Genomic DNA, 15303 nt, shown 5'->3' with positions numbered 1-15303 from the left:
CTACTTCCACCTTGTCTTCATCTTTAGTCTCACAAACCTTGCCTTCTTGCTTCACATTACAGTAAGCCAGCCTTCCCAACTTGTCTTTTTCCTTCACCCACTTGTGAGGGTCCTAAAAGTGGGTGTAATCGTATCTGTAAGAACCAAAATTTCAAAATAAAAAGAAGAGTATGCACCAAAATTTCAAAATAAGAAAAATAATATGCACCAGCCGGGAATCGAACCCGGGTCTGTACCGTGGCAGGGTACTATTCTACCACTAGACCACTGGTGCTTCTATGCTGATTTGTCTGAATGTTCTTTCTTATATGCATTTATGACATTTCATCTTTTAACGTAGCATATGCATGGTTGGGACTTGGGAGTACATGTAGGTAATGAAGTTTCCTGAACCACACATTGTGTATAAGGAATTTTCGTAAGTGATTTTTTGGCATAAATTATATTATTGATGTATCATGCAAAGTAGCAAGTAACAACTTTTTTTTTCTCCCTAGGATACTCATATATAATTCATTTTAGCATGGAGTGAGCACATTTGACATTGTTAGGACTTGAACATCAAGTTTTTCCTAGATGTGTAATTCACTTGCCACTTAGTACATATACACGTGTGTATACAATAACTTGTTTATTTGATCCTGTTAATGCATGTACGTTTTCGTGAGTTAGTATCATTAATTTCCTTCGTTTATTACTGCCACGGATTTTCCAATCACTTCCTTGTAATAAAAATAAAATGGAAAAACGAGAGTTTTTTTTTTCTTTTGAAAAAAAGAAAGAAAATTGCATTTGCTATAAGTTATAATTAATAAACTTGCTGGGAGAGATCAATGATTAATGAAAAGAAGTCAAAAGATAAAAGGGTAGATTGAGAAGTGAGGGGCATTAACGCATATATATCTGATATGAGAAACGACGCATGTGCACGAGCATGACCAAACCGAGTGTGACATACATTTAAAAACAAGCAACAAGGTACGTTCAAGTCCAAGTCAAGTGGAGATCCGTCCATGGCCTGCTATCAAATATTCAAAGCTATGCAATGCATTTGTTCTCTTTTACTCTCTTCAAACTTAATCTCTTTTCTCATTTGTTCTTTTGCATCTTCATTCTTCATATTCTATGAAGTTTGGTTGATGACCACAGAAGTTGTTTCATGAATACTGCCTAATAAGTTAAGGACACGCGCAAACATATTCCGTTATATTAGCTCCAAATAATATGCTAATTTAGCTGCATCAAGTAATGTTTCTTATCCAAACATCTTGTTTTGAGCTGAGGAGAATATAACTTGTAAGAAATTAAATGGATGTATTGATAGAAAGAATACACTGTGCAACGTTATCATTTTTGTTTTGGTGCGTATGCAACATTAATAACTTTTACTTTAATAATATATAATAAGGGCGAAAATAGGATAAGGTTCTATTACTTTTGGACAAAATAATAATAATAATAATAATAAATTTATTGAAATTCATTGGATGGGGTTGATCAAGAAACAAATTTCTTTTCTTAAATCAGTCCATCTAGATCACAGATAGGTTGAATAATTCGATTAGCATTCCTATTATCTTTTGGACTAATTTTTATCACACAAAATTATATTGTTACTTATTATTTTTTAAAAATTCTCATAATATGTTAAACTATTTAAAAGGAAAACCTTATTATGGTGCTTATGCCGGTTGAGGTTAGGCATGATTGAGAAAATTAAAATTTGCTACTTGATTAAATTTGAGCTAGTTCAATCTAAAATAAAAAAATAAATTCATATTTTATAAATGGGTATGAATTGAATTTGCCGTGTCATGGATAATCCAAACCAATAAACATTTTCTTAAATAATAGCTCTTCAAACAACTCAACAAAGATATTCAATAATACTTCGAAGCATATAATTTTTGGATGCACGACAAAAAAAAAGTCATGAATAAAGACATAAATATCACCTTAATTGAATGCATTCATTAAGAAAGATTGAGAGTTTATTTTAGATATTTCTCACAAATATGAAAAAAGCACACTTTTTCAGGACAAAAATATGTTTTTCAACGACATTTTCTTGAAAGAAATTGAAGTTTTTTTGGTACTGAATGTCATGTAATGTTGGCTAACCTCTAATGCAAACCTTCATTTATGTATAAAACCAAGGAAAACATTTACTGCAAGTATCTTCTCCACGCAATTTGATGAAAAAAACTATGTTTTTAATTGGTGTGTGAACACACAAATTATTTTCATGTTTACGATTTTTTTCAAAAGCAAGTGTTTGCATAAATAATTCAAGTATTTATATTTAATAAAATCTTATATATTACGTGGAAATTTATAACTTATTTTGATGAATTTATTGTAATTAAACTTGCAATAAGATTAAAAACCATATAGAAAGATTGTATATTACTTTTTTAAATTAATCAAACACGTACCAACTTAAATACTTATATGATAAACTGGAAAGTACATCGGACATTTAGAGGAAAATATATATGAATAGCATGCAACAATTCAGCTCACCTTCTCCCCACCCTATAGAAAATACCTCACACAAAAGTGTTGTTTTTCTAGATATAGCTGAGATCAATGTACTTCTAGCCATACTTATAATTATACACAATATCACAAATATAATTAACTTCCATTTTGGATCTGATAAGGTGGAAGTTTTTTAATGGGTGTTCTGATCCTACATGAAAAGAGATGTTTCTCATGGTTTAATTTTCTTTTTGAATAAAATTATTTTGCTTTTAACTTCCATTTATTGTTGCAATAATAATGTTATTTAAGTTGAATTGTTTTAATTATATTTCTTTTTATTATAAATAAGATAAATATATATATGATCTAAGACATTCGATCTCTTTGTCCCCCCCCCCCCCCCTTTTTTTTTGCTGAACAAAAAATCTGACAAAAAAAGTTGTATGAAGAAAATGGTGCCCGAGAAACATTTCTATTGATGTAATTTCCCATGAGTTGAAGATACTCCAAGCTCAAATGTTAATCAAGATCAATAATTTTCTTTATTGCTTCGTTACCAAGTAAACATAGGAATATACGTTCATATATATCCAAACAACTGCAATCATATCTACGTACTGAAAATATAGCCGCATATAACTTTTAACAAAATAGCTTTACAAAGCTATATATCTCCTACTTTTGGCTAGCTGGACTATTTTACTCTTAGAGGCAATTACTACTCTATGTCGTGAGTTTCATATTATGCAAACAATGATAGTTAATTACTCTCTCCTTATATATATATTTGAAACAATGCAAACAAAATGAACCAGAAACTATAGAATCTCAATACCATTAAAGCGGCTTTGGGGATTTATATGCTGAGTTTGAGATTTTTTTAAATTTATTATAAAAGTAGAAGCACACTCATCTAATAAATAACCTAATTTTCATTGCAATTAACAAGCATGAAGATGCATACAGAAATCAAACAAAAAAGAGTAGTAGCAAAAGAAACATTGACATAATTAAGAACTTCTGCTTGAAACCCTAAATAGTAGGGATAGATATTTTCTGGCGAAAACGTATATATATTGAGTACCTTCCTCATCGATCACAAACTCGAGCAACCCATCTTAATGTCTTCCTTGAAGAAGCCTATATATATAGCTCCATATGCTATAGAATTAGACTTGCTTCTGCTGCTTCCAACTTGCAATAACCCATCTCTCTATACAATTGCATGCCATAAGAATATATATATTGGCCTATATAAAAGCCAGACATGCTTATAGTTAATTATATATATACTTCTTGATAGCTGGGTAGAATATATATAGATATATGTACTCTTGCTAGTGGTAGCTATGGATGATGACCAAGTCTAAGCTCCAAATCCAGGTCATCCTCTTCACTGTTGTTTTCTATCTTGTCTTTATTTTCATGTACACATAAAGGGTTAGTGTACAAGCTCAAACCCCTCTGCCTCCAATCTTGTCCAAATAGGAACTCAGGTTCCCTTTGGTTCTCTACACACAACACCTCACTATATTGTACATGTGAAGGTCTAGCACCACATGTGTGTGAAGGAAGATATATTTGATGGTAGTAATTGTAATTAGTGTCTACCTCTCGATCAGGAGCAGCGGAATAGTAATTCCCCTTTGCAAGATGGGTTGGATTAATTGCTGAATAAAACCCAAGATCTGCATAACTATTCTCATCAACCTTGCTTGAACTTGAAGGAGGAAAATTGGGTTTGGCTTTGTTGGCTCTATCTTTTCTGTGTATGTTCATGTGACCACCCAAAGCTTGTGCGGTTGTGAAGCCTCTTTTACAAAACACACACTCGTAGGATCTGCCAGTTCCCACCATGTCATCATTCTGCTCAGATGATCGATCAATTTCTTCGCTGGAGCTCTTGGAGGAGTCATCTTGATAGCTTACGAATTCCATGGTGAATATTTGTTGATTGGGATATATGAGGAATGAAGTCTCAGAGGGAAGCGTATTATAGAAAGGAGAAGGTGGAGAAGGTTTGAGAAAGAGACAAATTAAGGACATAGGCATTACCTAAGGATAGTCAAGTGAATGTGTTGTAAAGTTGAAAAGTCTTAGAAGTTTGCTTAGAGATGTATTCTGTTAGCCGGCTGTGGATTCATCTCAATAGATGATAGGAATAATATTTTTTGTGGGTCATTTTTTTAATCTTAATTATATTTTGGTATGATTTATTTGTCTCCCATTTGGACTTTTGTGCTTTTCATCTAGCTAAACACCTCTTTAATTGCAAACGCCTTTTATTACCATTCCAGCTATTCTTCCTACACGTACACCCATGTCATGTATATAGATGAGGGATGAGTATATATACAAGAATTAATCATTAATCTTCTCCATTAAAGGTGAGGGATGAGTATAATTAATATATAACCCCTTAATATCAAACAAAAATATTTTCACCAAAATATTTGGCCACATCCTCGTGTTAATTACTTAGTGCTAACATATCAAAACAACCTAACCTTAGTGCCTGGGGGCTGGAGGCAGGTGAGGTTATTGTTTATTTCATACCTGGCTGCAAATCATTGATAAACTCATTTCTAAATCGATGGAGAATAAATTGAAATCTAAATTGTCTTTGTGATATCTTTTGAGAATATATAAGCCAAAACCATTTTGATACAGCGGATCACTTTTTATGGAGATAAAATGGATATCTTGTGTACAGTGCTAAACTAACTATATTTTTGTGTATATGGATGTATACCCACATGTGTATAGTAATAATTACATTATTAGTTCCTCTTTATCACTCAATTTAAATTTTGGTCCTTATAATTTATTGTAGACATTATTTTTAAAATTTGCACGTCTTTTGGATTTCGTTCTCTACCATTTGCATTCCGGTCACTATATTTTTCATTTTTATGGGTTTGGGGCTATTTAAAGTATTGGTTCTTATTTTCTATAAAAAGCTATGCTTAATAATAAACCACTTGCTATTTTTACTTTATATATACACTACAGTTGAGACTAATTAATTAACTATAGTTTTAATTTTAATTATATATTATATGACATTTTTCACTTTAATCCAAACTTTAGAATAAAGTGTAATTTACTCAAATTATTATAAAGAAAGAAACAGGGACCACAATGTAATTGGAAGATCAGAAGGACTAATTATTTTAGTTTAACTTATAATTATTGGCAGGTCTTCAAAAATTTAAATTTTTATAATTTATTGGTTAGTGACCAACTCATTCAGAACCTTAAGCTCGTTGATTATATTTCTCGAAATATCTCCACACTAAATATTTTATGCTTAAATTTAACTTTTCAATTTAGAAAAATAGAATGATAAGGATATATCTTACATCTAACTATTTGGTTAATTTAATACGTTTTGATTTCATGACGTCACGTAAATGATCAAGAATATTTTTACGCCTTTAACAGCGATCTCCCTTAGATTTTAATTTGTATTTTTTATAATCAGTTCGGCTGCATGCAAAGAAAATAAAATTGTAGTTAAATTTTATATTGAGAAAACAATAACTATAATAGATGTTAATTAACATGATAAGCGACCATATCTTTTTGAAGAAAGTAAATGTATCCATCAAAGAGTTACAACCCCGACATGCACCGAAAGGATTACGTGCAGAGGCCCCTCAGCAAGCTGGAAAAATTGAACATTGGTAACTTATTTTTTACAGATCCAATCTCTGTTTGTAGCAATCATATATTAAATTCTTTTATATTCTTCTTTTGCCTCCTCAAGAGCCAATTAATACACTGTCAAAAAGGATATGCCACATAGATTTTTCCTTGGTATGACACAGCATGATCCTGCTCATTGAGATGACACTTGGTTTACTTTGATAACTATGATCCTGTGATGCAATAGATTCGAAAGTACAGGAAATTATATGCTATATATCGATAGGGAAGAGACCTTCATAGTCGTATTTGCGTGGAAACATGCACGAACCTTCCTTCAAGACTTATAGATGAAAGATAACATGCCATTTGTAGCTTGTACTTGTCTTTAGGTATAAGCTCTCGGAATTAGTGGCGGCACATCGTATCATTATGTCATCATAATTCACAATAAACATCATTGATCAGATCAAAAACATGCCCACTTAGTCTAAGCTAGTTCCTCTAATTATACATTGTCTGTCTACGTTGTTTAGGCCTACATCTTCAATTTGATTAGGTAACAGTCCCCCTTTGAATTTAATTACAATAAACAATTTGAATTATATAAACCAACACTTAATGTTATCTATCGAATCTATATTGAAGATCCCCCATTTATCTCTTCATGCAAGTGCGTGCAACAAAAACCCGTTACTCGCTGAACGTAAGTGTATCCTCAAGTAATATGTTTATGGTTCCAAGTTCTGTAGTAACTAAAGTATACTTACATCAAATTAATTACTTGAGATGCCAAAACCCATTATTAGGAGTATCATAGAGTCCGTAGGATAGCAATGTTCTGTTTTTATTCATATATAACACTTGATTTGTGGAGCAACAATAATTTAGTCACATAAATGGGATTTGATAGAAGTATTTCTGACGTATCCAATTTGATTGCAAAGTGAAATACCACAGATTTTGAATTTAAATTTATGTTGAACATCACCGCTTCAGTTATGGCAACCAAACAAATTCGATTGTAATCTGTGTTCTATTATCTTTTATATTTGTTGAAATATATATCTAATTCCTTTTTCCACTAAAATAATTAATTTCTTTCCCTTTACCAATGCTAAAAGACAAAATTCCTTTCTTTTCAAGCAAAAGCGACAGGATTTCTATGTTGGCCTGCCATTTATTTACAAACATCGTCATTAGTTCAAATCATAGGTTTAATAATAAAAAATATAGTAAGAAAACAATTTAATACGACTGTAACTTGCAACTACTTCCATGTTATAATTTATTAATTTTAAGAATGCCAACAATAAATTGAATTGACTTTTAAGATTCTTAATGCAACAATATTTTGCTAACTAATAGTAAATTATACTAATCTTTAGTTGCAGTAATTTATTATACTCTGGCTAGTTGCCTGAGCCTCTAGGTATATTCTGGCATTTATTTCACAATTGGTGCGAACTTGCGTGATTAGGGGCATGGTGAAGATTCCTCAACAACATCGTAATTTAGAAGTCGCAAAGCAACTCGTGCACTGTAGGGTTATGGTAGAATGAGATTGGGTGTATATAGATACTTTTAGTGAGTTAATTTAATTGGGTTTAAATATGATATTAGTATTCTAACTTAATCGTCAAGAAACTTAATGAGAGGAAGAGATGGGAAAGACAAGGACAACGACAAGAAAATGAAAGAAAACAACGCGAGTAGTGTCATGGATTTCTCTACCAAATTGTCCTTTTTTTATTTTTTTTATTTTTACTTTGATAGCATTTTCCTTTGATATCCATAGAACAATTTATTTGCTTGCTTGAAATGGTTAGTTAAAAAGCATGATATGTTAAATAGAAATGTATTTGAATAAATAACTTAATTAAGTATGTATATAATCATTTTTTACACAAATTTATACCATAAACTTAATCATAAAATAAATGAAAAAAATCATATTCTTATAAGCTATATAAAAAAGTACAAACTATTTTTATAAACTCTCTAAATAAGTTATAAGTAACACTGAAGACATGCATCAACTGATAGATAGTTGTTTTAGATTAATATGTAGTTTTAAAATCAAATTTTAATAAATATAATTATGTTAAATATTAATAAATAAAAAAAGTTTTATCCTTTGTTGTGATCCTATCTAAATTTACTTCAAGGACTAAAAACTGAGTCATAAGTAAGATTTTGATGAATTTACTTCTCAATTTTTTATATGATTATATTATATATTACCGCACTTGAACATTTAATGTTCTATGTATACTATGATTCCTTGGCAATATAAGTAAAAGATGCATCATAGGCCACCAATTTTTCAAGCCGTAAAAGGTGAGTTCTTTCAACGGTGGCAGAGAGAGAGAATGAGAGTATCATAAGAAGATTTAGAATTGATGGTCAGCAGTCAATGGCCCGATCGACAGGCTTATATATATCCATTGAATCAATCAACCATATGAACATTTGCATTTTTTATTTTTTCACTGTGTAAACAAAAATTAAAGATCATTCACATTTTATGTTGAGGAAAGACGGAACAAAAGTCTAAAAAGACAATATTAAAAACAAACAAACGGAGAATGTCATGAAAGAGGTCCCACAATTGTTTATGTTGAAGCATCTTACTAATATTATTTAATGTTGTGTTTACAAGATATGTTTCTTATATATCTACTTTTATTTTTTATTTGATATAAATTTGTGCCAAGAAAAACTTAGATAATACTTTGATTATTTTAGCTGATAATTAGTCGACTTATAAAAGTTATTATTAAATAAAAAATCTTTTAATGTGAAGAAGCAAAGAAATCGACCCTCCATTGTTGATTGATGATTGAGGAATTCCAAGTTTGATGAATAACGGTGCGATCATTCGTACGTATAAAATTTGAGTTATTATGCAAATGAATTATAAATGTTCAGTGCCAAGGAATTGTAAAAAGTTCATAATTTAGATATAATTATTCCAAATTGATGCATTAATATACTGTTCCTTAATATTTTCCCCTTCACAATTTTCTTTCACGGATTATACTCTTTTTTTTTGTCTCAGTCATACGTTTATATAACGACAGAATTGATGGACTTACATTATTTTTGGTATCATGAGGCCCACCAAGACTGCAAGCATAAAAAATTGCTAGCTACTAATTAGCAAAAGAAAAATATGGAGTGCTAACTACTAAAGAGAAAAGTAAAACCATGAACCAAAAAAAGAGTATAACCATTCAAAACTGATCATGGCCCATCTAACAATTGAACTTTTATCTATAAACATTGTAAAAGTATTAACAGTTATTCATTTATTTTATTTTATTATTTATCTATTTTTATGTATTCCCATTTCTTTTAAGGTATAGACACCCAAACATTTTCCATCCCAACTAGCTAGTTATGCCCCTAGGTACCATAATGTCACCAACACCATGTATAAAACATAGTCAAAGAATGCTGAATTAATAGAGAATGGATCTGTATCTAGCCTTGATCAATTTGAAGGGTAACTAAAATGCAACAATAGAAAAACATAATGAATGTGATTCATTATGTAAAGGAGACAAAAGGTAGATTTTTTAAGTTTTGGTTTCTTTTTTGGGGAAAGGTCATTGATGGCAAAGGTAGTTTTGGTGGATGAATGAATGGAAGAGGATGGTGACGTGCGCCGACTAGCTTACTTTATCCCATTCTTTCTTCTTTCACTAAAACTGCACTTTAGCAGCATTTGTTGTACACATACATACATGTCCATCTTCCCCTCCTTCATTCCTCATTCATATACTTTTGTGACATCATTGCACTTTGGACACTTCAATTCTTCTAAGCTAAGCCCCTTCCCTTACGGTCCTCTCAAGTTTCAAACTTCTCCTTACAATTACAATGACATTAAATCAATTTAATAATTTAATCTTTGGGTACTGAATTTCACAGACCAATTGATCGAGAGAGAGAGAGAGAGAGAGAGAGAAAAAGCATTTCTTGTTTTAATTGGTACTATCAGAAACTACGAGTTTCTTTTTAGGGAAAGGTCATCATGGTATGGAGCCACATCACATAGGGAACATGCAAAATATCTAATGTTGGGAAACACCATGCCCCCATTAGACACCAAAACTACCACTTTGAATAAATTGGACAAAGAAAAAGAGTTGAGTTTTCCATCTAGACACATTGCTACACTATATATTATGTAGCAACGCATTCATCTCTCGCCTTGCTTTCTCTGTCCTCTTTGTTCTGTTTAACACTTGTATCTGAAAAAGACATCAAATTCGTAACATGTTGAATGTCCCTCATTCTGACATCATTTCTGGGTCTTCCTTTTCATTCTTCTCCTATTTATATTATGCTTACGTGATCGTATACATGATTGTTTCTTGTTCCTATATTTTTTTGTTCCATATCATCACGTACCACAGGCAGGAGCATTAAGCACAAACCATGTATACACGTTTTATTTTTTTGGACAACAAATCAGTGAGAAGGTTGAACGGGTTACTTTATTCTATGATAACAATTTTATATATATATATATATATATATTCCTAAGTTGTTTTCTACAATGCCAATGTGTAAAGGACAGTATTCCAAGCATTTTAAGTATTAATTTGAGTGGAATTTAATTTTTAAACGAAAAAGTTCAGTTAATTTATTTCATCTTCTTTTTGAAAAATTATCTGTAAACCTAAGTTAAATAAGTTTAATATTTTAAAATTAATTTTATTTAAAGACTATGCTATATGAATATGGATTCGATACTTGTGCCTGATATGGATATAAGTATAAAATACAATAACTTTTAAAAATTAAAGATGTATGTGTGCAATTTAATTTTAAATAATACAAATAAAGGATATAAACTATTTATAATAAAATAAATTAATAAACTTTTCATAAGTAGGAACGAATGAATTTGATAAAATAAAAAAACTGAGAAAAAAGTAAAATGGTCTCTAAATTTATTAAATTTCAAAAAATCTGATTTAACTAGTATTAACTATTTATACCTTATGTCATACTTATAGTTTCATTAAATTCATATTTATGTTATATTTTCTATTCTTAAAATTAATAAATACCTAGATTTGCTTAATTGTATTGGTATTATATTAATACGTACTAAGTAAGATTAGATATGTGAGTTGATCCATTTAGGCCAGTCTGTGATAAACAACGTCCAACTCACTCGGAACAGTAGGTTGACCCACATAAGTAAAAAAAAAAAAAGTTATTTTTTAGGCATTAATCAAAACCTTTTATGAAAAAATCAAATAGAAAAATTCGAAAAATAATTTGTTTTACATCATTCAAACATAAAAAATTCAATATTAAGCCTTTAGAGGGAAAAAAAAAAAAGAAGAAGAAAAGAAACCTATTCTTCATGTTGGTCTGTTTACCCACAAACCAAAACTCATTTACCTGCTGATTAAACGAGTCAAATTAAAAAATAATTTTAAACAGGTTCATACCTTTCTCTTAACACACATAAATAACGGGTTAAACGAGAAAACTCACAAACTTTGGTTTATATACCATTACCAAACTCTAGTATCAATACCGATGTTGGACAAAAGAGGCATCAATACACAAAATACAATAGCCATACTTCAAATCTTACTGTAAGTTTAAAGTCATGCAATTTATATTTAAAAAATATTTATCAAATTTATAATAAAATTTAATATAAATTTTTTAATGTTATACAGAAAATAACAATTTATTATGTCTATTCAGATATAAATTCAGAGTAAAAAAATATTTTTCTTTAAGTTAATTAAAAATATTAACACAATAATAAACATATGTGTGTGTGTGTGTGTGTGTGTAAATAAACAAGGTTTTTCTCTCGATGGTATGATTCAACGAGGTAGTATGTTTCCAAAAAAGAACATCACAAACGTAAAGGCTACGGGTACATATACCCAGGAAAATGCACACTATTATGAGGAATATTTTTATCCAGTCACATGCTCATCTACAGACTAGAGAGATAGACTCAGGAAATTTTAGTAGAAAATATATTTCTCGAATAATCAGAAGGATATTTTTAAGTTTTAAGTATTTTTTATATAGATATATTTTAAAAATGTATGTATAAAAAATAATTAAAATATAAAAAAAACAGATAAAAATATAATATACAATATCATATATTATATCAATTTTTAATAATTTAAATAACGAAATTATTTTAGTATATAAGAAATCATATTCAGTCAAACTTAACAAGAACTCTACTCAATGGCTGACAGACTTAGTTAAGGTGAAGAATAAAGACCAAGATTTGACTGCCAATTCATGAGACCTATAATATACAACATTAATTATGAAAAATTGGCTTCTTGAAAATTCATCACCTTCTTTTCGTGATCTATGTGGCTTTTAATTTCTATAACTTGACCATTGCTCCGAAATGGTTTTCTACGCACCTTGGATCCACCATTCATCAATGGATAGAATATATATCATGCTACAAGATAGGGTTATCCAATTACCTCAACACCGAATTACAAAATCACACAAAATAATGAAGTCCTTGAAATTTAGAATTAATATATATAAACTGCATCTTGAATGGATTCCCAAATTACTGGTGCAAGAAGTTTGAAACAAACATTAATTTGTTTGATGATAATATTGCACCTGGCTAGAAATCAATGCCCGAGACGAAGCTCCAGATCTAACTTCTCCTGATCTTGGTGTTTAAGCAACCCTATTCCTAACTCCAACGTAATGTTTTGCTCATTATTCTTCAAAACCTGGTGCTCCTCCTCCTCCTCCTCTTCACAACCCTTCATTTCCTCATCAACACTGAAACCACTCCTTGTGTTCATAATATCCCTACTTTGAGGATTCAAAAGAGGAAACTGATGAGAAAGTGTGAGTCTTGGTTTCTTATCTCCATTGGTAGAAGCTAGAGAGGATGATGAAGAAGACAAAGTGAGACAAGGACTGCAAAGTGGAGAAGGATGTGCATGATTCAAAAGTTCGTCAGATAAAGGACATGGTGAAGAAGAGGATGGAAGAAGATTTGGGTTGTTGGGCTTAGTGCTAGGGTTAGGTTTAGGGCACTCAGAAACCCATGAAGATAAGGATGATCTCAACCTTGCCCTATCCCTTCTGTGAACATTCATGTGTCCACCCAATGCTTGTGCAGACCTGAACTCTCTTTTGCAAAAGCTACAGGCATAGTTTCTAGCAGGCCATGAAGTTCCCCATGTATGCTCCTCAAAGCCAAAGCTATCCTCTCTCTGGAGAGAGTTTCTGTTAAGGTAGTTTCCTTCCATGGAGCTTTCTTTATGTGTTGATGTATTGTTGATGTATTGTTCAGTCCAAATCTGAAGCCTGTAGAGAGAAGAAAAGAGAATCATATATTATTTAAGGAAAAAAGAAGAAAAAAAAAGCTAGCATTTGACTTTGTTCCCTTAGAATGAGGGAAAACTTGTGTGGATCTCTTACAAGAGAACTTTGGAGAGTTCACAGTTGAGTGATAGAGAGAAAGTGATCCAAGAATAAGTTCATGTTGAAGCTTAACATCATGTATGTACTCTGAGGCAGAAAGTGAAGATCTCTATCTGCAGGTGTACTTCATCTGCCACTGCCTGCACATACTGTATTTGGATATTGCTTAGCAAACAAAACGGAGGAACTGTGTGAAAGTAGTGTTTCCCTTTTGCCTGATCTTGGAAAGCTCTGGCATATGGCAGGTAATGCTGATACTATTGCACTCAAGTGACTTTGAACAGAATTTGAGTATTTGACTTCAAAAGAATAAAGGTGAGGTGATGCAACTCACACACTTAGACACACATCAACTCACATCACATCCTTATTTAATTAACTATCAAACCAATTTAATCAATTGCAAAATATCTCCCATATTTTCTCAGTTATAATATCAGCACAGTCCCTGTACCGAAGTATATATAAAATTTTGGTTAAATATATTTGATAAGGGATGAATTAAGACAATATGAAATAACTTGTGTAAACGTGTATAATTAGCATTATACAAAATTTAATAAATTCATAAAATACATTTCTGAAAAGCTATATATTGAAATTTTATTATATTAATATTTATAGGGTATAAAAACAACAAGAGTAACAAGAAGCTCTTAAGAGATAAATTAATTTGACATAAACAATTCAGGTGTTTCTGCAATGTCGGGTTTAAACTCACAAATATATAGTTGTACTTACAGTGATGAACAATGTAGTACTTCATCAAGTGAAGATAAATTTCATTCTGAAGAGTTCGCAAAAACCCCCTAACACATTTAATATACGATTTTTTTTATTTTACTAAAATTTAAAATGGCATGATAAATTTAGCATCTTGGGGGTTTATTAAATAAATAATAAAACAATAAGCTTGTTTTCTTCAAAAGCCACCCATCTCAATGTTTTAACTCTTCTATGAGTAGATGTTTTATTAATTAATTCAATTTAATATATAATAGAATTTTTAAAATATAAATATATATCAATTGTAAGATAACATATTTATTAATATTTTATTTATCGGAGTTTTTAAATATAAATTAATGTGAACTTTAAGATTTAATTTATCATTCGTATTACAATTTAGTTATATTGTAGAAAGATTCATTTTAAGAATTCTTGGGTTTTTAATTTTTATTAACCCTTTATCAAATTACATTTGATATTTAATTTTAATATTACGTATAATTTTTTAAAATTTTCAGTTAATGGTGTGTTGATACTACATTCAATGAGTCTTATACTACGTTAACAAGTATACTGCATGATATATCAAGATTTAAAGAGATATACGTAATTAAATAATAATAATAATAATAATAATAATAATATAAACCATTCATACGGATAAAATATCAAAATTAAATTCCTAAATTCATCACTTGTTTTCAGTTAATTACCTATGAATCGAATAAACCTCTATTTATTTATTGGTCATGGAATAAACCACTTATCCAATTGCATTTAACTTTTTGAACGGCTGACGCAATTAACTATTTATACAATTGAATTAACTATCTCATATATCAAATCATTTAGAAATATTATTGCTGGGATAGGCTAGAATTCCTTTGCTTATAACATTCATGTAATTTCTAGATGCTAGGGGTAAGGTAAAACATGATGTTTTGGACTAAAAAATATAGATATTTTTTAAGAAAA

The 15303-nt window shown here is 30.3% G+C and overlaps 2 protein-coding genes and 1 non-coding gene across 3 annotated transcripts; all 3 read right to left on the bottom strand.

Moving 5' to 3' along the window:
* Positions 1-203: 203 nt before the first annotated feature.
* TRNAG-GCC lies at positions 204-274 on the bottom strand. The gene has a single exon. It is a non-coding gene; the product is annotated as a tRNA-Gly (tRNA).
* A 3557-nt stretch (positions 275-3831) lies between these two features.
* LOC113873789 (zinc finger protein 10-like) lies at positions 3832-4422 on the bottom strand. Its single transcript, XM_027512102.1, has one exon. It carries the CDS (start codon positions 4420-4422, stop codon positions 3832-3834), a length of 591 nt encoding a protein of 196 aa, XP_027367903.1.
* Positions 4423-12791: 8369 nt separating this feature from the next.
* Positions 12792-13424, bottom strand: LOC113873899 (transcriptional regulator SUPERMAN-like). Its single transcript, XM_027512266.1, has one exon. It carries the CDS (start codon positions 13422-13424, stop codon positions 12792-12794), a length of 633 nt encoding a protein of 210 aa, XP_027368067.1.
* Positions 13425-15303: the final 1879 nt, after the last annotated feature.

The sequence above is a fragment of the Abrus precatorius genome, unplaced genomic scaffold, assembly GCF_003935025.1.
Source record: "Abrus precatorius isolate BTA unplaced genomic scaffold, Abrus_2018 Scaffold7, whole genome shotgun sequence".
Lineage (NCBI taxonomy): Eukaryota > Viridiplantae > Streptophyta > Magnoliopsida > Fabales > Fabaceae > Abrus > Abrus precatorius.
The sequence above is the reverse complement of the archived record's forward strand: the minus strand, read 5'-3'. Positions and strand labels throughout refer to the sequence as shown.